Raw genomic sequence first — 22,250 nt, 5'->3', positions numbered from 1 at the left:
GTTGGGGATTTGGTAATACAGAAATGGGAGTTGAAATGGCTGTGAAACAGGTAAGGGAATAGAGTAGCCTTCAAACATATTTTAGGATTTAACCAGCAATTTAGCAGGATGTGATGCTGTCTGTTGAACTCTTCAATAAAGTCAGTGAGTCAGTACCTATAAATAAAAAAGGCAGGAGATATACTCATAGGTAACTTATTAGTGTTGAATAAGATTATATCATATCCTGTACCATTTAAAGTATTTGGAGCAGTTGGGCACCCTCAGTGAGCATGGTGGCACAGGTCTCAAAGGGAAGCTTTCAGGACATCAGCAATTTCACTAAATAGGTCTTAGTCTGATGATAATTAGTGGACTCAGGAAAATTTCTTCTGTATTCTAAAAAAAGAAATAAAAATGCAAGTTTGATAGTTATAGTTGTCTAATACTAGTTAATATAAGCTTGTATGGTGAGAGTACCATTTCTTGCTTTAGTTGACTGTACGGCAGGCTAGGTCTGCATTTTGGTGTGATTGCAGCATTTGCTGACATAGTTGAATTAATAAGATCAAAGCTTGCTAGCAGCAAAACTGGGCTGGCTTACATGTCGATGTTGGTGTTAGAAGCTTGCTTAGGGTAGTTACTTACTAATGTGTTAAAGCTTTTATTGTTGATTTCAGCTGTATAAAGTACTTAAAATTCATTGGTTCAGCTTCTTTATTTTCTGTTGAAAGGAGGTTGTCATCTTCAGTGGTGGATGTTTGCTTTTCCCTTTTACATTTCGAGGAACCTCCACTTTCATTTGAAAGAATGCTGCACTAAATTTAGAAAAAAAAATCAATAATGTAATGCTTGAGTGGATTCCACAAGGTTTGAGTACACTCAGTGGTTCCAGCATCATCTGTGATGATCCGGAATGGTTTTGTTTCCTAAATATTTACCTTTAGCCAAACAACTAGTTTTACAAAGCAGTCTGTTTAGCTTGATTTTTCTCAGGTGTGCTGTATTCTTGGGGATTGCACTGAATTAATGGCACTTGAATGTACAGCATCACTGAAGGAATTGTTCACTGAAGACCACAAATGGAAGTTTTACTCCTTTAAATTTGATTTCTTTGCATATTAATAAAGATTGTAGTGGCGTACGTTGATACTTGAATTCCCTTAACTCATGAATAATGCTGTCAAACTGAGTTACATGTAATTAGGAACTTAATAACTGTAATCATTCTCCTCTTTCTCCTTTCCCTCCCCACTTTCTGGAAAAAACCCCAAACCAACCACCATGCCCGATGTTAATGGACATCTTTGTATCATAAGGTTTTAATGCTGCACTAGACAATAATTACTATTGCAAAAATGCCTTTTTGTTTTATGTAGTAAACAGTGAAATTTTCTTCTAAGCCATGTTTGAAAATGAGAGACATGAGACTAAGAGATTTAAAAGCACACAGATACAATAAAATTGTAGTTTTTTTTTTAATTTTGACACAATTGTTTAAATCGTAAGTATTACTATTTCTAAACTCTAAACAAAATGGAGTAGGGAGATCTAGGGTAAGATGTTGCTGAAATTTCCTGATGCTTTCCCTTTACAGACTTGTGTGTTGTCTTGAATGAACAAAAAAGGAAATGCAATCCTGTGGCAGTTATGTCTGTGCTCTGACACATCTTAAAACATATTTTCTCCCTGGCTTCAGCAACATGCATACCCCAGGAATTCTTTCCTTTCAGCAGTTTGCCTGTTCTGTGCTCAAGAGCAGAAGTAAGCAAGTAGAATTAGTTGATTCCTGCAGTAAATTTTTAAGTCTGGTAAGGCCAGTGTGTGCGCTTTTCGTTAGTGCCCTTTCTCTGTTGTAGCTGACTAAAACAGTAATTGGATACACATCTGCTTTTAGCTGTTGTTACTCTGAAGTATTTCCTGTGACTGAATACATGGTAACATCTGTTACAGAAAGGTAGGTGGCGGAACTTTAATTTAACACACTGTAACATATCTTGTGCGTTTAATTGAACAGCATGTTTGAAATACTGAAATATCTTTGCATTCAGCAAGTAGTAATCACCTGTGGTCTAGATGTTTTCCAGGACATCTTTTTCTCCCCTACTTGTGCTGATTGACTTTATCAGAAGGGTTCTCTCCAGACTTTGACAGATCACTGTGTGAGGAACACTATGCAAACGTAGCATTTTCCAAAATGATTGAGCAGAATAGCTCAATATGTCTCATAAGCTCACTTTTTAATAATATAGTATTTGTGAACTGCCACCCTTAATGAATATAGTTTAGCAATACTGAACACTCCCTCCCTCCCCTTTTTATTTCTCAGAAAGCACTTTTGTTCGGCTTTTTTTACTCTTGATTGCTAATTTTTAGCTTTTGTGAATTCAGCTTCGTTTGATTCAGGAAAGAAGATTCCAACAGTTCTTGATGATTTTTCCATCCTATTTGTAGTATTACTAAGTAAAAAAGGAAAGTGAATTTAGTGAAATTTTCTTCACAGGACCCATTTGGAACACTTAAAAGTCATGATTAACTACATCTGACTAATCATATACGAGTTGTTTTGAAGCACTATTTTCTTATTTTGTTTGACTGAGATTTGGTGCTTAGACTTGAACTGATGTTTTCCCTTGCCCTTTCCCTTTCCTGTCGTCTGGCTGTTCTAACTACAAAAGTTTAAAGAAATTGAAAGACTGTGACTGGTTTGTATGCTACTGACTGTTTTACTAATCAATATTTAATATGGTTTTCATAGGATATGTAACATGACACTGATATTCTGGACAGGTAATTTTCATTGTTTGAAAACCTTACATAATAAGGGGAATCAGGTAATTGCTAGAAATGAGCACCTTATTTTTTTTTAGCATCATATTGCCAAGGATCTGTTTTGTGAAATCTACTCTTGAAAAACCTATAGCTTCTGACTGTTACAATTAGAGTCAAAATAGTTCTGAAATTGTCAAAGTGAAGTTAACATTTAAGGGACACTGTCACTTTTTTAAACTTACTTTACATCCTGGCTCTAAAAACCCTTAATTACTGCTCCCTTACCTAAAGTTTGTAAGGCTATTTGGTGGAATTCAGGACTATATTAAAGGTAGTGAAGCTGGTCCCCTTGGTGTCTCCTTCCCATCCTCTGTATGCACATGCTTGTGGCCTCTTTGGTTTCAGCTTTGCTGTGGCTGTGTGCACCCTCCTGCCGAGCCTGGGAACAGCGTGCATGCTTGCTCTCTCCAGAACGGTGCATGAGGGATGTGTCGTGCTGGTGCATGAGGAGAGGGCAGTCCCTGGCAGTGACACTGGCTGCAGGTGAAGTGCTGCTACCAAACAGAGACAGTGATGGAGGTGTGTCCTGCCTAAAATGTTCCGTTTGCTCACAAGCTGTGAAAGTAGAAACTGTTGTGTAGTTAATGTGAGAATTTCACTATGTGAAGATGTAATCTTGTGCATTTGACTGTGTCCCTTTAAATTCTGTGTGCTAAAATGTATAGCTGCCAAATCTGTACGTGCTGATGTTGAGTGGCGCAGTTCATTCCTTGAGGGAAGGGACACCACCCGCAGGGACCATGACAGGCTTGAGGAGTGGGCTGTGTGAGCGTCATGAAGTTCAACAGGACCAAGAGCAAGGTCCTGCACCTTGGGTTGGGGCAATCCCCAATATCAGTGTGGGCTGGAGGGTGAATGGGTAGAGAACAGTCCAGCAGAGAGGGACCTGGGGATACGGGGGCATGAAAAATGGAACATGAGGCAGCAATGTGGGCTTGCAGCCCAGAAAGCCAGTCCTAGGCAATGGTACAGGAAAGACGTGGATCTGTTAGAACTGGTCCAGAGGAGAGCCACAAAAATTACCAGGGGGCTGGAATACCTTTCCTGTGAAGAAAAGCTAAGAGGGTTGGAGTTTTTTAGCCTGGAAAAGAGAATTATCTGGGGAGACCTTATTGGAGTCTTTCAGTACTTAAAGGGAGCTTCTAAGAAAGATGAAGAGAGACTTGTTACCAGAGCCTGTAGCGATAAAACAAGGTGTGATGGTAAATCTACTTAAAAGGAGGTAGATTTACATTAAATATAAGGAAGAATTTTTTATGGTGAGAGTGGTGAAACATGGGCACAGGTTGCCCAGAAAGGTGGTGGATGCCCCATCCCTGGAAACATTCCAGATCAGGTTGAGCAACCTGATGACAATGGAGATGTCCCTGCTTATTGCAGAGGAGTTGCACTGGTTGACCTTTAAAGGTCTCTTCCAACCCAAATAATTTTATGATTTTATGAAGCAATCCAGAAAAGAATATTTCTTGGTAAAATCCTTCAAAATGGAGTAGCTTGATAGAGAGGGCAAGTGGAAACTAACATAGTTAAAACAATGCCTGGTAAGGCATAACTCACATGAACATCTCTATGTATAATTGCAGTTCAGGAGCCATATCTGGCAGGGATTAGAAATAGGCTTTTTTCCCCCCCAGATCCTAAGTGAAATGCTATTAATGGGTTTATGGGATTATGTGTAGTTATGTGTATGTATAGATATAAAACTCTTTAACAGATCTCTGTGTGTGCGCACAGAATTTAGTGCTTTAGGCCTTAAAAAGTAATCTTGAACATTGCAGAAAATGATAACTGAAAGCTCTTGAAAAAGAGGTTCCCAAGGCAGATAGGAAGGAGGGTGGAAGAGGGGAGAATATACACATGTTTGGGATCTGATCCTATTTTGAAAAGAAATAGAAATGTGATGAGCACTGAAAACCTGTTCCTAATTCTTGACCATATGTCCATGAACAGGAAGATACTTAGTGAAGCTCAGAAAATTGGCAGCAAATTTTTATGGGATGAGCTTTTTTAACTTTGGTCCTGTCTTTCTACAATAGAGGAGTCTAGCCACAGTGAATAAAGAAATCTAGGCAAAAAAGAAACTGCCCGATGGTAGTTCTTTCTATTATTCTTTAAGTTGTGAATAAAGCTAATTAGTTACTACTGATTAATCACACATAAAAAACTCTGATGGGATTAGGTGCAGTGGAGAACTGTGCAGGTCCAGAGGAAAGGAACAAAATCATTTTAGTGCAGTACAGGTCACTGGTTCAACCTGAATTTTATTTTAGATTCACTGTGGAATTAGTGTCAGGTTCCTGTAATTCAGGTGTTCCAAAAGCTAATTAAAATATCAAGCTTTTTAATGAGGATGGATGGGCATCAAAACCTTAACTAAATCTAGTCTCATTTTGATATAAATTTCTGTATCTTCATTCATCTTAATATAAATTTTTATATCTTCATGCATTTTTGTTTTGTGATGTACAACCCAAAGGAGATTTCAAGCTGTTTTTATTCATGGTGCATACTGTCTTTTTAGTAAGGTATGCTTTTCCTTGGCTTTATGATCTTGTTAAAAAGCAGAAAATACCATGTCAAAACCCCAAACTGGTTAATGCCTGGTCTTGTTAATAGTGATGTGGTGCTCATTCCTAGCGTGTTGGTGGATCTTAAACTGAAACTGGCCCTGGGTTTGGTTTAAATTTTCTCTGATCAACTTATTTGAAGGGAAGCTCAGTTGCCTTGTTAGCTTTGCCAACTCTGCTCTCCTATTTCTCTGCAGGCTGTTGCACCTATTTTCAGTTGTAATTGTTGTTTCAGAAATCATTTATGCTGGAGAATGAATTTTTATTTTGTTCTCAGTTTGCATGATTGAAAAATTTTGAGTAATCAATCCTAAAACATTTGGAATGTTTAACAACTGGTACCCCATGAAACAAAAATTAATTTCTGTTGAATGTCAGGTTTAAATTAAAAAAAATCCTGTAATTACATGTTTGTAAAAAATAAGATTTTGACAATAAAGAACATATTCTCCACGTTTATGCAATAAATGAAACATAATTTGATTTTTCTTAAACAGGGGACAGCAGTAGATCATGCATGGTAATATTGATTGGTGATACTGTCAGATGTTTTTAGGGATAATAAAATGCATATATTTGGCTTTAACAAGGTGACAAAAATGAGCCACATCAACAGCAGCCTGTTAAGTCAGGTGCACTTTCACTGTTCTCATAAGTTCATGGGCACTTTCACTATCAAGAAAGTGAAACCGAGAGCTGCCAAAAATGGCAGAAAGTAGTTTTCAGAACTTCCATAATGAATATCAATTTTTGCTTATGAGTAAACAAGGATGTCTGTTAAATTCTGTATAGTAACACTTAATGTTGAATAATACATTTTTAACCTGACAGTGTCCCTAAATTACCATGTCTATTTGCTTTCATTTTCCAGCTGGGTTTTAATTTTGCATGCATTTCAGTGAACTCTAGTATGCATATTGATTGTTTCCTGGAAGCATTTTGGGGCTCTCTCTGCTGGTGTTCTCCAAAATGAGCAAGGAAGTGGAATTTTTTTTCCTTTTGTGGAGGTTTGTTAGCTAATGAATAAGCAATGCAGAAGTGATTCCACTGTATTTATGAGTCTGCATATGGTTTTGAACTTAATGTTGTTTGAAGAATAAATGTAAGTAAGAGGGATCTCTTATTTTTGATGACAACCCCAACAACTCAAAAGTTTAGTAGAACTAAATATTTCTGTTTTGAGAACAAAAAATTTGAACTGTGGTTGGTTTGGCAGAGCACTTTGTGATGTGTAATACTTGTCCTTAGTTTATCATAGGAGCCTCTGTGAAGCTGTTTTTTTTGAAGTAATGCCAATAGAAAGTGGAAGTTGTGCATCTGCTCGCCAAGCAAAGCAAAAACGTAAATCACACAGTCTTTCCATCCGGAGAACCAACAGTTCTGAGCAGGAACGGGCAGGACTGCAGAGAGACATGTTGGAAGGGCAGGTAAGGTGATGCTGCTTGGGCAACTTTGTAACTTCAATGTGTGTTTTCTGTGGGGAGAAAATAAACAAACTTGAGTAATTAAATAGGTCCAGTAAAGCTGCAGGAACAGCAGATTTTGTTGTTTGTAAGTGTTCGCTGTGTTCGGAGACCATTGATGTGGATGTTGATGGTGTTTCAGGTTATGTTGAGATTGAACCTTTTTATGGGCTTGTGTGTATTCTTCCATGAATACATAAAACCATAAAGCAATGGAAAGAAACAGCCTGTTTACTTCACTGCAACCTTCTGCACCCCCCCAAAAAAGGTTCAAGATTGTTTCTTGATTTCCTAAGTTTGAATTTGGAATAATATGAATAAACCAAAATAATTCTTATGACGACTCTAATAGGAAAAATATTATTTGGAATGCTGTTCTGCATTCCTTTCCATAAAGCAAACAAACACTGCCTGCTTGACAGAGGTGTGAGCTAACTCAGATTTTTGTTTGGGTAGGGCTTTTTCTTTATTTATTTTTTATTTGTCTCAAATGAAGGTGTGCTCTTCTGTGTATTAAACTCAGGGGAAAGAACAGCACCCACTACCTTCTGTAGCTTCTCTTAATCACATCAGTTCATGTAGTGGGTGCAGTCTGGACTTGGAATGTTCCACCTAACAGTTCTGAGATTAACTCTAGGTAAGGCTTCTGCTGGAAGGGTGTGAAGCAGTGATGGCAAAGATAAGCAAATATCACTTTGAAAACTATTTATTGTCAACTTAACTACACAATGTTAATGTGGGCCTGGCAAAGATGATGCAAAACTCTATCAGAGAGATGGTTTGAAACACTAATAGTGTTTGCTGTGAGAAACCTCACTCTGGAGTCTGCAGATCCTCTGAAGGGAAAATTGGGTGTCTTCAGTGACTCTTTTTAGTTGAATCTATTATTCAGTAAATCATAACATTATTTTTCTGGGAACTAACAGAGCCCAAGTTGTTACTTCCAGTCATCTGGAGATTTGAGAATGCAAGTACTTGGATAGAAAACCGTACATGCATTTGGGACCTATGGCAACCTTACTTCAGGAAAGGAATGAATGGCAGCTGAGAGGTCAAGACATGCTGTCGCTTCTGCCTAGTACACTAAAATTTTAAGCACTTTTAGTATTTCTTAGCAAACTCTAAGTGATACATAAATGTTTAAAACGTTTTAGCTATCATCTTTAATTTCATTGACCTTGAACAGCCAGTGGCAGATTCTAACAAGTAGAGTATTAATGCCCCTTCACAGTGGAGCTGTAAACTGCATGAGATCTAGCTAAGTGCTTTTGCAGATAAACAGATAACATTATTACATGCTATTTTAATAAGCTAATTTAAATAATGCCAACTTTAAAGAGAATAAAGTAAGTGGATGCATTTGACTGTGCTGGTTATTTCATTACAAGTTTAGATTTGCTTATGCTTTAAGACTTTGAGAATAGGATTGAAAACCTTTTCTACATCTCCTTTTTGGTTTCCAAAGTTGTAGGATAAGTTAGTTTCTTTCATAACCTTGATGTATGAAATTATTGGGTTATTGAATTAGAAACAATTCCTCTAACTTAAGTGTTTCTCTTAATAGCGTTTCTTTTCTTTAGTATTTAAACAATTTTGTTTCAGGTTGGTTTTAATTTGGGTATGTTTTGTATTCTCATTGTCTATAAATGTGTGAACAAAAGTACCCTCTCAAGGGTGAGGCAGATGAAGATGCAGAAAGGAATGACCTGGGGGGCATAAGGAGTGTGGTACCACTTCTTTCAGCCCAGTGCCACAGCTTAAACCAGCTGCAAAACTGGTGTAAAACTGAATTGTGCACAAAGCAATTGTCTTCTGTGCCGTGGCTGTTAGTGGTTTCTGTTCAGAAATAACTTATAAAATTGGGATCATTAAAGGCCTTTCTGGCTGTTCCTGAGGACAACAATTCAAAACAAGCTATAATCATCCTTGAGCTTGCATCGAATCATGAAGCTCTCTTGAAATTGGGTGGTTTCCTCTGCTAACACTGGTACTCCCATTCTAGTAATGCTTCTAAAGAGTAGTTTGGACTGTGGCAGAAGCTGACTCAGTTTTCTTTCTTTACTCATAGCTGATGATTTCAAGAGTTTGAAATTACATACTTTTGCTCTCTAGCAAGTAGGTGGGCACATTCCCTGCATATTTGATAGATGGGCATTGCTATATTGATAATATATAATGCCATATTAAATTAACTTTAAAATTCTTTAACTTACTTCCTTACATATGTATTTCTTTGTTTTTGAATACAGCTGTATTATTTACAGCTGTAAATTATTATGTCCAGTAAAAAACTGTTGTCTTACTTAATTTGGAGATAATGGATTAGATTGCTACAAAGGAGAAGTTGAGCTTTTTCGCTGTCAGGGTGAGGCTTGGTAAAGTGAAAAGTTCTTTTCAAAAAAGCTTATAGCTGGGTACCTAGGTAAATAATAAGTGCAGTAAGATAACTTCTGTATTGTGATCTACAGGCAACTGAAGAATAGAACAGGTTTAGTAGAATTTTTTTGCATGGTGAGCTCAGATCATCTAAATCCTGTGTTAGTTTTTATTACATACTTGTTTTTTGTACCTTGGAATTGCTGTACTGTTATGCTGAAAAAAACAAATAAGCCCTGTTCTGTGAATGTGCTTCAAAATACTTTCTGTGAAGAAGAGATACTTGAGTAATATCTGGGGAGGGAAGGATTAGAAATTGCAGTTTTCTTCACACTTGACTATGGTTAGTGACAAAAGTAGGTAAATGTTAAAAATGCATTTAAAAGGTTAGTTTGTCTCAAGCTTTAGTGTATTGTGTTGACAACTTCCTAACTTACCACATAGTCAACTTCTGAATTACTTTGCTAATCAAAGGTATTTTTTCTTCTTGAACTGGAAACACCTTGACAGTATATTGAATCTTTTCTTCCATCTTTTATTTTTTTAAATGAAATGTACATATATCTTGGTTTTGTAATTTTTCTCTAGGTAAAAATCCCCAAAACCTATGGATGATTTGAATTCTGTCCCTTGAAAGAGAAAAAATATATAAACTGAATAATCCTATGATGCACAGAGGTTTTTGTTTTGTATTCTATTCTAGCAGTAGTTCTAATTTCTTGCTGGGACATGGAGAGAACTGTTAAAATCAGTTTAAGATTGAAGAGCAATTTATATAAAATATATATAAAGAAAACTATAAACCCCAATATTTTGCCTCCTAGGATTCTAAGCTACCATCTTCTGTCCGGAATACACTCCTTGAACTTTTTGGACAAATAGAGCGGGAATTTGAAAACCTGTATATTGAAAATTTGGAATGTGAGTATCTATTTTTTCTGGCAACTTATGGATTGTTTGGATTTAGTACATAGTAGCACTAATTAAAACTTTACCTTGTGTACTGCAGTGCAATTAGCATTGCTTTTCTGTGGAGAGTTTAAGAATTGTTTTGAACTTGTAGCTGAAGATGGAGTTTGTATCTTTCCGGAAAAATCGCTTCCTTAGTCCTTGGCACAAGCAGAGAGAACTGATGTGTGTCATCCCTCTTGACTCTTGGGCAAAGCCAGTGAAGGGTCTCTCTCCTTGTCATTGTAGACTCTGGTGGACACCATGTTAACGTGGCAGAAACTCCATTGCCTTTGAAGTTTGTGGCTTTGTTCTATGTTTACAGGTTAATGATGTAATATATTAGTAAATAAAATTGGAAAGGCGACTTGCTGGAAAAAGTGTATACTGGGGTGGGTTTGTGTCATCCTGCAAACATTGCATAACCAGCTCCTGCAGCTGTTCATGAGTTTTGAAGTCGAGCACTCAGATAAAAACTCCAGGTGTTATTTGTTTAATGACAGTGCAGTTGTCTGATAATGTAGGTGATCCAAGGTGATGTAAGAGGATCCATAGTTAAGTAACACAAGCCTGTACAGTAATACAGTAAAGCCTCTGCTCAATTTCCCTTGCTGGAGATTTTGGAAGCTGTGTTGCATAGCTTGGCTTCTGAATTGTGGAATCTGTCTGATTTGGCTCCAAGTCAATTTTTTTTCCACACCTAATCTGTTCCCACAGTTAAACCAAACACTTGTGTTTAAAAAAAAAAAAAGACCATTCTTGCCTGCTTTTTCAAAATGTGCTGGTTTTTTATTCTCTTAAAACCTGAGATTGTGTTGGTTAAAGGCTATTATCAAAAGTACACATTTTTTAGTGACAATCTGCACAACTGAATTCTCAGCCCCCTGCTGAGAAGTTGCCTGGTAGCAGGAAAAGTAGGGTTTCCTTGCCCAACTTTCAGAAATGCTTGTCAGAAAGCAAGTGGTGGATTTGTAGCCCCCAGAGTATGATTATTTTTCTTCTATTCCATTTCTGTTTCTTCTTCTTCTTTCTCTGCCTCACAGTTCTAATTCACTCCTGGCCTTTGTGATCTTTTTATACCCCTCTGACAATTTCTAAAATTTTCTCTTCTCATATTCAGTCTGTTATTTTTTGTTCTAGTGTTGCAGTTACTGTACAAAGAAAAACTGTACAGTCCCTTTCCCTTCGGGCAGCTTGTTTCTACTTTTTTCCTTTTTTTAATCCCTTCCAGATCTCAGTCTTAGTCCTTTCAGGCAATTCTTGTATCTACCTGCTTGTTTCAGTCATATGTAACTACAAACCTCTCTCTTTGTTTACTTCTCTTTCACATCTTTTATGGTTCATAAAAGTTTGGATTTATGTGAGTAGGAAGACAGGAAAGAGAATCTTGCCTTGCTTATTTCAAGTACTTGAGTGCGGTATGGAAGTGTAAACTGGCTTTTATAGTGCTTAGAACTGAGAATTCAGTGAAATTCTCAGAATGGCAAGAGTCATACTGCTGCTCTGTCACATTCTAAAACAGTTGCACATAAAATGTAGGTGCTATTCTACACTTCTAAAAAATATATTTCAAAGTACAAATAATATACATTTGGTGCACTACCTTTCCTGTGAAACTAATAGTGGACAGGCATTCAGGAGGAATGCTATTTGGTGATGAATAAAACCTTTGTGGAGAAAGGAATACTAATTCTGTGGCTGAAATTTTTATTATGCTGCAAGTTTTCTTCTGTTGGATTTAATTCAATACAGATGTGCCATGCATTTCACAGAAGCTGTTTTGTTAATCCTTAGCCTCATTTATTAGTGAGAGTAATTAGAAGCCACCCATACTTTGCTTGGAATCTGGGTCAAGGTTGATCTCTGGAAAGTTCAGCAGGGGTCTTGGTTTGTCTTGGTGAGACCTGCTTTTATAAAATTGCAGTTGATTTCTTTTCCTTTCCTTAGCATAAAATAGATTACTTACTAACCACAACAATTCTTAAATAGTATGTTAATGATGTTGTTAATGATACTCAATTTTTAGTGATAATGTGAATTTTTGGTTCTGTTAGTGCGTAGAGAGATCGATACATTGAATGAGCGTTTAGCAGGTGAAGGACAGACAATTGATGGAGCTGAACTGAGCAAAGGACAGCTGAAAACAAAAGGTAAGAGAGCCACAAAGAATCCTAAACCGCTGTTTTTAACTTCACTTTTTGTACTTTGCTGGCCAAAACTTTAAATGTTATTGAAGGGAATTAATACCAGTTACTTAAACAAGCTAATGCTGTATTTGAAATATCTGCCTTTGAATTTATTTGTCTCAACAGCCAGTCATAGTACCAGTCAGCTTTCACAGAAATTAAAGACAACTTACAAGGCATCTACTAGCAAGGTATGAGACAAATTAAATCTCTACTCATCAACGTGTACTTGTGAGACTAACGTGACTGTCTTTAAGTTGTAAATTGTGGTTTCTTTAAGCTGAGTAGTGCTGGTGTGTAAGTAAACCTGCCTCATAAGCAACCATATCTTTATCTTGGGTTCATTCATACTTGTTACTTCAACCATATTATATGGCATTTTTACAATAATTGCTTGCCTCTTTTCAAGAAGGAATGTTGGAGGGGAGAGAGTGTGCATAGGTGTGCATGTGGGATTACTGTTTTGTAAAGAGAACTAAAATAAATACTTCAGTGAGTGTTGACTGAACAATGCTGTTTCCCAAAATGGACTGTGCTCCAAACTCACTGGGGTAGTGGATCAAAACTTTTCTCTTCAGTCCATCCTTTATACTGCTACCGTATAGGGGGCTGGATATTTTTTGTGTGTGTTTTTTTGGATTGGTTGTTTTTTGCCCCGGGGGAAATTAGAAGAGACTTAAGTTTCACAAACCACTTGTTTTGTATAATTATAATTGCACACGATTACATTTTTCTCATTGCCAACCTATAAAGAGTTTAGGTTTTTTCTACAAAGAACTTTGACTATTTGCTTATTCTTATGAGAAGGCTGATCCTTGACTACTTTAGTATTGGTAAAAAATACTAGGACTAAAACAATCCGTTCATTTTCTTTGGGAAATGCTGAGGTAAACATTCTTAATTTGAGTCCTTCATGTGAAATTTCCATACTGGAATACTTTTCATCCCTTAGTTAAGAGTCTGAATATTATATTGACAAAACTCATATCAAAGGATGCTTTTAGCAGCAAGAGTTGTCCAGTAGTGTCCAAATTCTGAAGAGATAGAGTAGAATTAGTGCTTGGTACTCTTAAAAACAGTTTTTTTTGTGTATGTTAATGGCATACACAAGATTCTGTAACTTAACTGCAGTTGTTTGTAGATGCAGGAATCCCTTATGTGAAATTCCTATTTTGATGTTAACAAAATGTTATGTTTGTTAACAGTCTCTGGCTATGACAGTTGCTAAACATCAGGAAAGCATCAACTGTTTATGCAGAGTCCTAAAATAAACTGAAATGATGTAACTTGCTCCATCTAAACTAAATTCCAGGATCTCTGATTCTTTTTAGTCAAGAAAAGGATTTTTAAAAGAAGGTATTTCTTCACCCAGTAATTGAAAGTAATGAAACTTTTTGGACTATGTAGTTTTTGTTACTGCTTAGTGTTGTTCCTCAGGAAATTCCATTCATCAGTCACAGTGTAAGCTGCTGGACTGGTCCTGAGTTGACCAAGTTTTCATTCTTATTTCTAATGTGTCCTGTCTGCATAAGAAACATTTTTACAAAGTGCTTTACTTTGTTTGCCATCAAATTGTTTCAATTTGTATTTAGTTTTCACTTGTTTACATAGTAAACAATTGTTTCCTTATTAAAAAATCTCTGTGTAGAAGGAAGCACATGAAACAGTGTGAATTTAAGAAAGAGGACAAAGGTAAAAGACTCAGGATATGGTTGCCCACTTATTTTTGTATGATAATCCAAGATCTGCTGACATTAGTTAAAAAATTTTCTGCAGTACACAGACCTCTTTTTTAGCAAGTTGCATGTTATTTAAATATTTCTTTTCCTGACTTGGAAAATTGTTTATATATGGTTAACAAAGCAGGAAGTAATCCAGGCCCTGCCTAGTTTATCCAGTTACTGGTATGTGAAGTGAGGGATGGCAAAAACAGAAAGAAAAAAAGGTGTAGAAAAAGTACGTGATGAATTATTATGTGTATCAGGATATTTACTGTTGTTTAGTGTTCTCGAACTCTTATCTTCTGTATGTTCATTCAAAACTTCTGGTATTCCAGAAAGAATTTTACATCCTTGACATTAAATGATCAGTGAAACCCCTGTCCAGTACTTCTGGAAAATCTGTGCTTGTTGATGAGTAGGGGATAGTTTCTCCTAGAAAACTTTAGCATGAGGGTTTGACTCCACATCAGAAAGACAGAATGCAAGCATAGTTTGAGTGTGGGGTTCAGAGTTGGAAAACTTCAAGTTTGGAGTTTGACCTGAATGCTGTATTAGTCCTTTACTGTTAATACTTAATTCAGCTGTTCCACTTCTCATACATAAGTCCCTTTAGTTTAAGGACTATATTCTATGTGGAAGTTGCATCTGTAGGATTGTTCAAAACTTGTGAAATTCTGCAGTGTTGTCGAACTAATAATCTTTATCATTAACCCATTTTCCTTTTAATGCTTCCTTAATGACTGTTCCTTCTTCTGCTGTGAAACCAGAATGCATATTAGCCGTTAATTTGGAATTCAAATAGGGCATTATCATTTCATCATTGGAGAGTTGACTTGCTCAGGATTTGGAATGCTCTTGCAGATTTTCTTTTAGCTTTAAAAACCTTTTTTGAAGTAATTTGCTCTAATGACATACTTAAGACCTTCTATTTTAATACCAAAACCTAATGGGATTTTAACCTTGGTTTATTGTAACTGAAATGTAGACTTAATTAACTTCCTAACTTTTACTAAGCTGTAGATAAGTCTTAATGTGATTTGTGTTGAAGTATTTAAAGGTTTTGATTTAGCTGGTCAGATAAATACCTGCCCGTAATTGCATGCACAGGAAAACACTGATAAATGGAAGTTGTCTTTTTGTTCCAGTTTAACAAAGCTTTTCGGGTAGTTTTTCTCAAAGAACAGTTATGAGATTGAAGACTTGTAGGTTAAAAATAGGGTATTTGTAATGGTGTTCTTACTTTTAAGTCATCTTTCATGACTTTTGGTTTCAGTTGTCTCTGGAAGTGTTCCAGTTTGTTGTTTGTTTGTTTGTTTTTTCCCCCCTAAGTATTGCATACTACTTTATCTGAAAATATAGAATTTCTGAAATTTGGTTCCTTTCTGTAGATACTGAGTGTTTTCAGCCTTCCTGTACTGTAGTACTTTGTAGTTTTACCATTTTACTAGACTTGTCTTCCTTTCATTTGGTATTACTTATGCACATACTAATTTGAATTTAATGAGTCTTCTCTACTTTTCTCCTAATAGCTTGTCTTTGAGGAGGGAGTGTGCTTATCAAATGTTTAGATGAGTTTGACATATATTTTTAAAATAAGTTTTATTACACAAATAAACAGGCATATGCTCTCAGGTTAATGTTTGGTTTGATTAGCTTCATGCAGTTTTAAAGAAAAACAGCAGTGAGTTTTTACTGGATTTTACTAGAATTAAGTAATAAGTGTATTTTTTTCCAAAGACATTACACTGGGTAGCATGGACTAAGTTTTAAGGTCTTTTGCAGGGTTTGGTCTTTTTTTTTTTTTTTTTTTCGTTATAGTCCTTACCCAGACTGAATGGGAAGTGCACTCTGCACTTGTACAATTCATTTCTCCAATGACATTGCATTATTATAGTACAGAATAGTTTGTCTTGCATTCTAAAAAAGGGGGAGTATTATTAAAAATGAAAAAAAAATTAAGATATATGCTTGCATCCAGAGTCACTCTTCTATCATCAAAGGTGAAATTTTTGACAAAAGTGAACTGTCAGAACATTAAAGAATCATGAAAAAGTTAATATCTACTTGTGTTCGTGAGATAATTACTTTATCTTGGGTCAGTGTGCTAAAAAAATGTTGGTCTCTCTGCTATTTCAGATTGTATCCAGTTTTAAAACTACAACATCAAGGGCAATCTGTCAGCTGGTAAAGGAATATGTTGGCCACAGGGATGGTATTTGGGATGTCAGTGTCGCGAAAACTCAGCCAGTGGTGTTGGGAACTGCATCTGCTGGTAAAATTTTATGTTGCTTGAATATGTAGAAAAATCTGATTTAGTCCCTAAGCTCTAGCAAATACAGATCCAAAGCATACTTGAATACTGAGCTCCACACTGAAAGAGTCCTTTCAAAAAGTTCTGTAGCTGAAAATTTCTTAAAATTGGCATTTCCTTGAAATGCATTTAACCTGTAGAAAATTCAAGCATCCTTGTTGATCTTTCTAAAGCATGTGGCAGTTAACTTCCATGCAGGTCACACTCTCCTTAGTCAGCTCTAGCATGTTGGATGGTGTGAGTGGGTGGGATGGGAGCTGGTCTCTAGTGCAGTACAGAATGCCCTATGGCTGGATACAGAGATCCCTGTAGGCTTTCTATCCTAGTACTGTGTAGCCTTTGTTCTGTAGAAGCTGTAGGTTTGGTCATAGTTTGCATATTCTTGTATTCTTGCATTCATCTGGCTTTTGCCTCAGGATACAGGGGCAGCTAAAAATCTTAATTTTCAGTCCTTTTTACTTTACGAGACTCCTTCCTTCCCATTGAGGGGGAACAAGTACTAGTGAATAAGTCACTAAATCTGCTATAGTCCAAAAATCTATCTAGAGGCTTGTGTAGTCTTGGAAAATTTTTATGGAAATAAACCATAACTAGATATAATTGCTCAAGTTTGAAGTGACAGTCTTCTGAAGCTGGAACAGGGACTTGAATATTATGGACTAGAAACCTTGGCTTTATAACTGAACTGTTAGAATTTTTATGTGCCCACTGAGGGGCACGTTTTGTCTTTGTCCTGATTTCACTTGGAAACAGCCATTCTCCAGTTCAGCATTAAAGTACTTCCCACTTGCATACTTGTATTATTTATATATTTTTGGGTGTGGCAGGATAAAGGAGTGGCATTTGGAGTGATTTCCTCTTCAAATAAATTTTTGTAGTGCTCTGCAGTGACCTGTGTGCATTTGGGACTTCCATGCAGGAAGTGAATAGATTGTGCATAGAATTCTTGCTTGTAGTGACTGCCTTTTTCACCATGGAATGCTTTCTCTGTGCTTCCTGAATCTCATGATACACAGGTGGAACATTATACAGAAGTATATAACCAAGTTAGGAAAAATATCAAAAGTAGAATTTGCCTTTCAATACCTTCTGCAAATCAGTCTGATTAGGACAACACCTTTATTTTTTGGGGGAGATATGTATTAAGTTATAATGATAAGAAGCTTTTATATTTTATATACAGTCGAAGATAACTTGTGTGTTAGCATTAAAAATTAAAAACATACATTTGTAACTATTTACAACTACTTCTTAATCTTTGTAGATCACACTGCTTTGCTGTGGAGCATAGAAACAGGGAAGTGCCTTGTCAAGTACGTAGGGCATGTTGGATCAGGTAAGATAAGGGCATGTTGTGAAAACTGGGAGGGGAAAGTGGGTTTTGGACAACTACAGAAATGCTTATTGTGGTTTCACTTGCAGGTTTGCCAACACCATTAACAAGTCTATTGTGAAGTTCCACTAATTTTCATACAGAGAAGGTTCTGCAATATGATTCTTTCTTGGAGAGGCACATTAAGGCAGTTCTGCAAATGCTAAATGAATAAACAACTCCATATAAAGAAATTTATAGGCACAGTTACGACACTCAGAAGTTAAATGTCAGGACTCATTGAGGTCTCGTGCATATGCAGAACAAGAGAATCTTATGTAACCAGAAATTAACTGTCTTGCAGGATATGTGTCATATTTGGGATACAAAATACAGATGCTGTGTGAATATCTATTTGCACTTCTTTGTTTAACACATGATCCCACGTATAATTTGCTGCATAATATTAAATTGTCATCTTGTTTTGAAGACAGTTAGTTATGTATTGGCATTTGTCTTCCTTTATCCCAGTATGAATATTTCAGAAAATTTTTTTAAACCCCTCTTTGGGTGGAAAGGTGCAGTGCAATGAGTGCTTTTTATGTTAATCTTAAATTTTGGTGTCCAATTTGACAAGCACCCGATTAGCCTTCTTCTCTCTCATAATGGGTTACAATATAGAATTTTATAGACCAAAATTGACGAGGTTTTCCTTAGCTTTAACTTACTATTGAGAATTGAGCACTTTGAGTGGAGAGTCATGCACCGTGCAGATGAGAAATGCAGTTATTGACCAGGAATGTTTGGTTAAATAGCACATGACATGACCCTTGTGGCAAGGATACAAATAGAATTAAGTTCTCCAGGGAGTGGTCAGTTGCTTCAGCCATATGTTCTACTTTTTCTTCCTTCTATATGACTTCTAGTTCCTACAGCACAAAGATAGATGCAGATAAACAACTGGCAACGCTTTAAGTTGTTCAGATATCTCAGGTTGCTTGCTGCATGGACTTTCAGCTTCTATGAAGTCGTGTTTAAAAACTTCAATCACTTGCACTGTCATGCTGATAGTTTTCTTTTAAAATTGCTGTTTGGATAACCATGAAAATAGTAAGTTCTGACCTGTATTTAAACATTTGTGTTGAAACAAAAAAATTATAAATTATGCTGTGTGTAGATTTTATATAATTGCATACATATAAAAATTGCATTAGAAATAATATATTTTTCATTTAATAAAACTTTTCTTGTTTGACAGTTGATTTGAAATGATGCAAAGGTGCTAGCAGTTGATGCACCGTTGATTCGTTCAGTTTAAGAAGTGTCTTCTCAGACTTTTTACGCCACACTCTCCCAACAACATAAGCATCTATTTTACTTGTATGATGGATGGAAATAATTTCAGAGTTCTTTCTTGAATTGAATCTTATGCACTGAAATAAAAATGAAGAGCTTTGTAGGTTGATAGAATTCTTGCAGGACTATTTTAAGTCCATCATATTTTGATTACATATGGTTGCAAGACTGAAATCTGATTTGTATTATTTGCATCAGGTTTTCAGGCATTTATCTTGCAATCCTAAGTAACAATCAGAACGTTGATGGTCATATATAATCAGTTTTCATTAAGTTAGAAATAATTATGAATACTTGAATTCTCTTTATGGAAGTCCAGAGCATTATCCGCTGTCAGCTCACTTATGATTATTTGAATGTGGTTTCTTTATCCTCTCTAACATGAACCATTTGTACTAGATTCAGGAAATCATTTTGTAGAAAATATGTATTGTTGTATAATCAACTATAGCTGCTTTCTTTGATGCTACACCTTTATCTCACCTAAATTATTACTATAAAAATTACTCAAGACTCAAGGTGACTTGATTTTTCAATACTTTTAAAACAAAACATTGTGAAAGAATTCTTTTTGTATGCTAACTTAAAAATTTACTTTGTTTCACACAGTAAACTCCATAAAGTTTCATCCCACTGAGCAAGTGGCTCTTACAGGTATGTAAAATTTTTTCATTTGCTGATTATTTTAATTATTGTAGAAAATAAGTGCGATTTGCCAGCATCTGTGTAGGTGGGAGCATTGGGCAATGGTTAATGGGATGAAATTTAACAAGTTCAAATGCTGGATTCTGCACCTATGACAGAGTAATGTTGAGCACACGTATAAATTGGGACAGGAGTGGCTGGAGAGCAGCCCTGCAGAAAGGGCTCTGGAGGTGCTGGTTGACAGCAGGCTTGATGTGCCTGCAGTGTGCCTGGGCAGCCCAGGGGGCAAACATCATCCTGAGATGCATCAAACACAGCACAAGCAGGTGGACAGAAGAGGTGCTTGTCCTGCTGTATGCAGTGTTGGTGCGGCCTCTCCTGGAGAACTATGTCCAGTTCTGGGCCCCACAATGTAAGAATGATGTGAAGGTCCTTGAATGCATCCAGAGGAGACCAGCAAAGCTGGTGAAAGGGCTGGAAGGCATGTCCTGTGAGGAACAGCTAAGGACTTTGGGTTTGTCTCTTTTGGAGAAAAGGAACCTGAGCAGCAACCTCGTTGCTCTCTACAGCTCCCTGAGGAGGGGAATTGGAAATGGAGATGCTGACCTCTTCTCCCTGGGATCCAGCGATGGGATGCACAGGAATGGTTCAAGGCTGTGCTGGGGAGGGTTAGGAAGGACATTAGGAAGGATTTCTTTACCAAGAGGGTGGCCAAGTACTGAAACAGGTTTTCTAGAGAGGCTGTCATTTGGACAATACCCTTAACAACATTCTTTAACTTTTGGTCAGGTCTGAAGTGGTCAGGGAGTTGGACTGGTTGATGGTTTTATGTCTCTTCCAACTGAAATAATCTGCTCCATCTATCTATATCCATACATGATATTCCCAGAAGTAAAGGAAAAGAATATTGTGCTACTGAGTATGCAGAAAAAGCACTGTGAAGATATGATTGTTAGTGTAAAGGTGTTTTCAGGCCTGAGTGTACCATCAGTGCAGCTTCAGGTTTGAAAACTCTCTGGTGTGCCTAATACTGTGGTTCATACAGTTCAACAATTAGGCCACTAGCTTTGAAATGAAAGAGGTCTGGATTGAATTTGCTGCTTCTAGGTAAGTCATTGTAAAATGAGGATAATTATTACTGAGGTTAGAAATGAAAACACTTCTGCTTTCTGCATCTGCACTGATCACTTAAAAGGAAGGTAGGGAGCATCAGGCCTTCTATCTAGGCTAATGATTTAAGTTTATTTGGATTTTCCTGTTTTCATTTGCTAACCTTAGCTCTTGTTTCAGTACCATAAGCAATGTTGCTATGTAAACTGACTTGTGAAAACCAAAGTAAACAAACAAAAGCTGCCTGTAGATAGATTTTTTTTTTGTTGTTGTTCTTCCATTATTTTTTTGAGAGATGGTTCTGCAAAGTATTTCAGTTGCAAGTTTTCAGGTGTCTTGTTCTTCAGTGACAATTGATTTTATAACTGATTAAAATAAACTTTCCCCCTAATCCAGAATAGTGACATCAGACATAATGTAAGGTTGACCTTTCTTCTAGCCTTCTTGGTCTGTTAGATGAGTTATTTTTCTTAGTGCTTTCATGTACATTGCACTTGCCAGAGCTTTGCGTGCTCATTACAAACTGTTTTTCTCAATCTAGAATGCTCAGCACTGTACCCCCAGGTATTAGAACTTGTTTGTTCTGTCCATAATAAGGAAAATCTTGAGTTTCTCCTTAGTAAATGGGTAAGTCTTTTTCAAAACCTGAGCTGTAATCTGGTGTTAGTTAGGCTGAGCTTTTCAAGGCAGCAGAATAGCTTCACACTTGCTCTTTGGGTTTCTCATTAAAACCCTGCTAAAAACATCTAATGGAGGAAATAATTGAATGAAGAACCCCAATATTTTGAGAAATGGCAAATGAAGAATGGCACCTGTGATGTATTAAATGCCTTCTTCAAATATTACATATTGGAATAACGCAGATACTCGTCTTCTGATGTGTAGTATTTGAGTGGGTGTTTCACTGTAGGAGTGATTAATTTGGTACCTATTTATATTTTGCGAAATGAATTATGTTCTTAATCAGTACTGAAGCCAGGAGAGTAACTGTTGATGTTGAGACTTGCTTACCATAAAGTTTACAGTGGTATCTGTTAAAAAAAGATGGAACTCAGACAGTATTGCCAAATGTAACATTAAAGGTTGTTTTTATTGCCCATGGAAATGCTCTTATTTATTCTCTCTCTCTTTTTTACCTCTCTTCCCCCTGTGCAGCATCTGGAGACCAGACAGCTCACATCTGGAGATACATAGTACAGTTGCCTACACCTCAGCCAACTGCAGACTGCAATGTAAGCAATCAACTTACTGCAACTAAACTAATTGCACAGCAGTTTCATCAGATACAGGTTTTGTGATAAGACTGAATGTTAAATTTACATATAATTAAAAAATTACATGATTTGAGGATTGCCAAAGGTGGGATTTTAAGGTTTTAATTTAACAGCTATATTTCAGCCTTTCTTTGAAAATAGACTTGCTTCACATTTTCAAAGGTGTGTGG

At 36.5% G+C, this 22,250-nt stretch overlaps 1 protein-coding gene across 3 annotated transcripts in view; it reads left to right on the top strand.

Annotated features, from left to right (window-relative positions):
- WDR37 (WD repeat domain 37) overlaps nucleotides 1-22,250 on the top strand; it is a 42,670-nt gene that overhangs the window by 2,776 nt on the left and 17,644 nt on the right. The window contains exons 2-10 of one of the 3 annotated variants that reach the window (XM_032697857.1): nucleotides 2,738-2,769; nucleotides 6,627-6,805; nucleotides 10,042-10,138; nucleotides 12,220-12,315; nucleotides 12,478-12,542; nucleotides 16,209-16,344; nucleotides 17,648-17,719; nucleotides 19,661-19,705; nucleotides 21,962-22,038. In XM_032697857.1, the coding sequence (XP_032553748.1) occupies nucleotides 2,748-2,769; nucleotides 6,627-6,805; nucleotides 10,042-10,138; nucleotides 12,220-12,315; nucleotides 12,478-12,542; nucleotides 16,209-16,344; nucleotides 17,648-17,719; nucleotides 19,661-19,705; nucleotides 21,962-22,038 (789 nt within the window). In that variant the 5' untranslated portion in view covers nucleotides 2,738-2,747. Of the gene's footprint in view, nucleotides 1-1,553; nucleotides 3,331-6,626; nucleotides 6,806-10,041; nucleotides 10,139-12,219; nucleotides 12,316-12,477; nucleotides 12,543-16,208; nucleotides 16,345-17,647; nucleotides 17,720-19,660; nucleotides 19,706-21,961; nucleotides 22,039-22,250 lie in introns of those variants that run through there. The other 2 variants (XM_032697852.1, XM_032697866.1) reach the window with 2 other exon arrangements.

This window comes from Chiroxiphia lanceolata, chromosome 1, assembly GCF_009829145.1.
Source record: "Chiroxiphia lanceolata isolate bChiLan1 chromosome 1, bChiLan1.pri, whole genome shotgun sequence".
NCBI lineage: Eukaryota > Metazoa > Chordata > Aves > Passeriformes > Pipridae > Chiroxiphia > Chiroxiphia lanceolata.
This window is presented reverse-complemented; position numbering and strand designations above follow the sequence as displayed.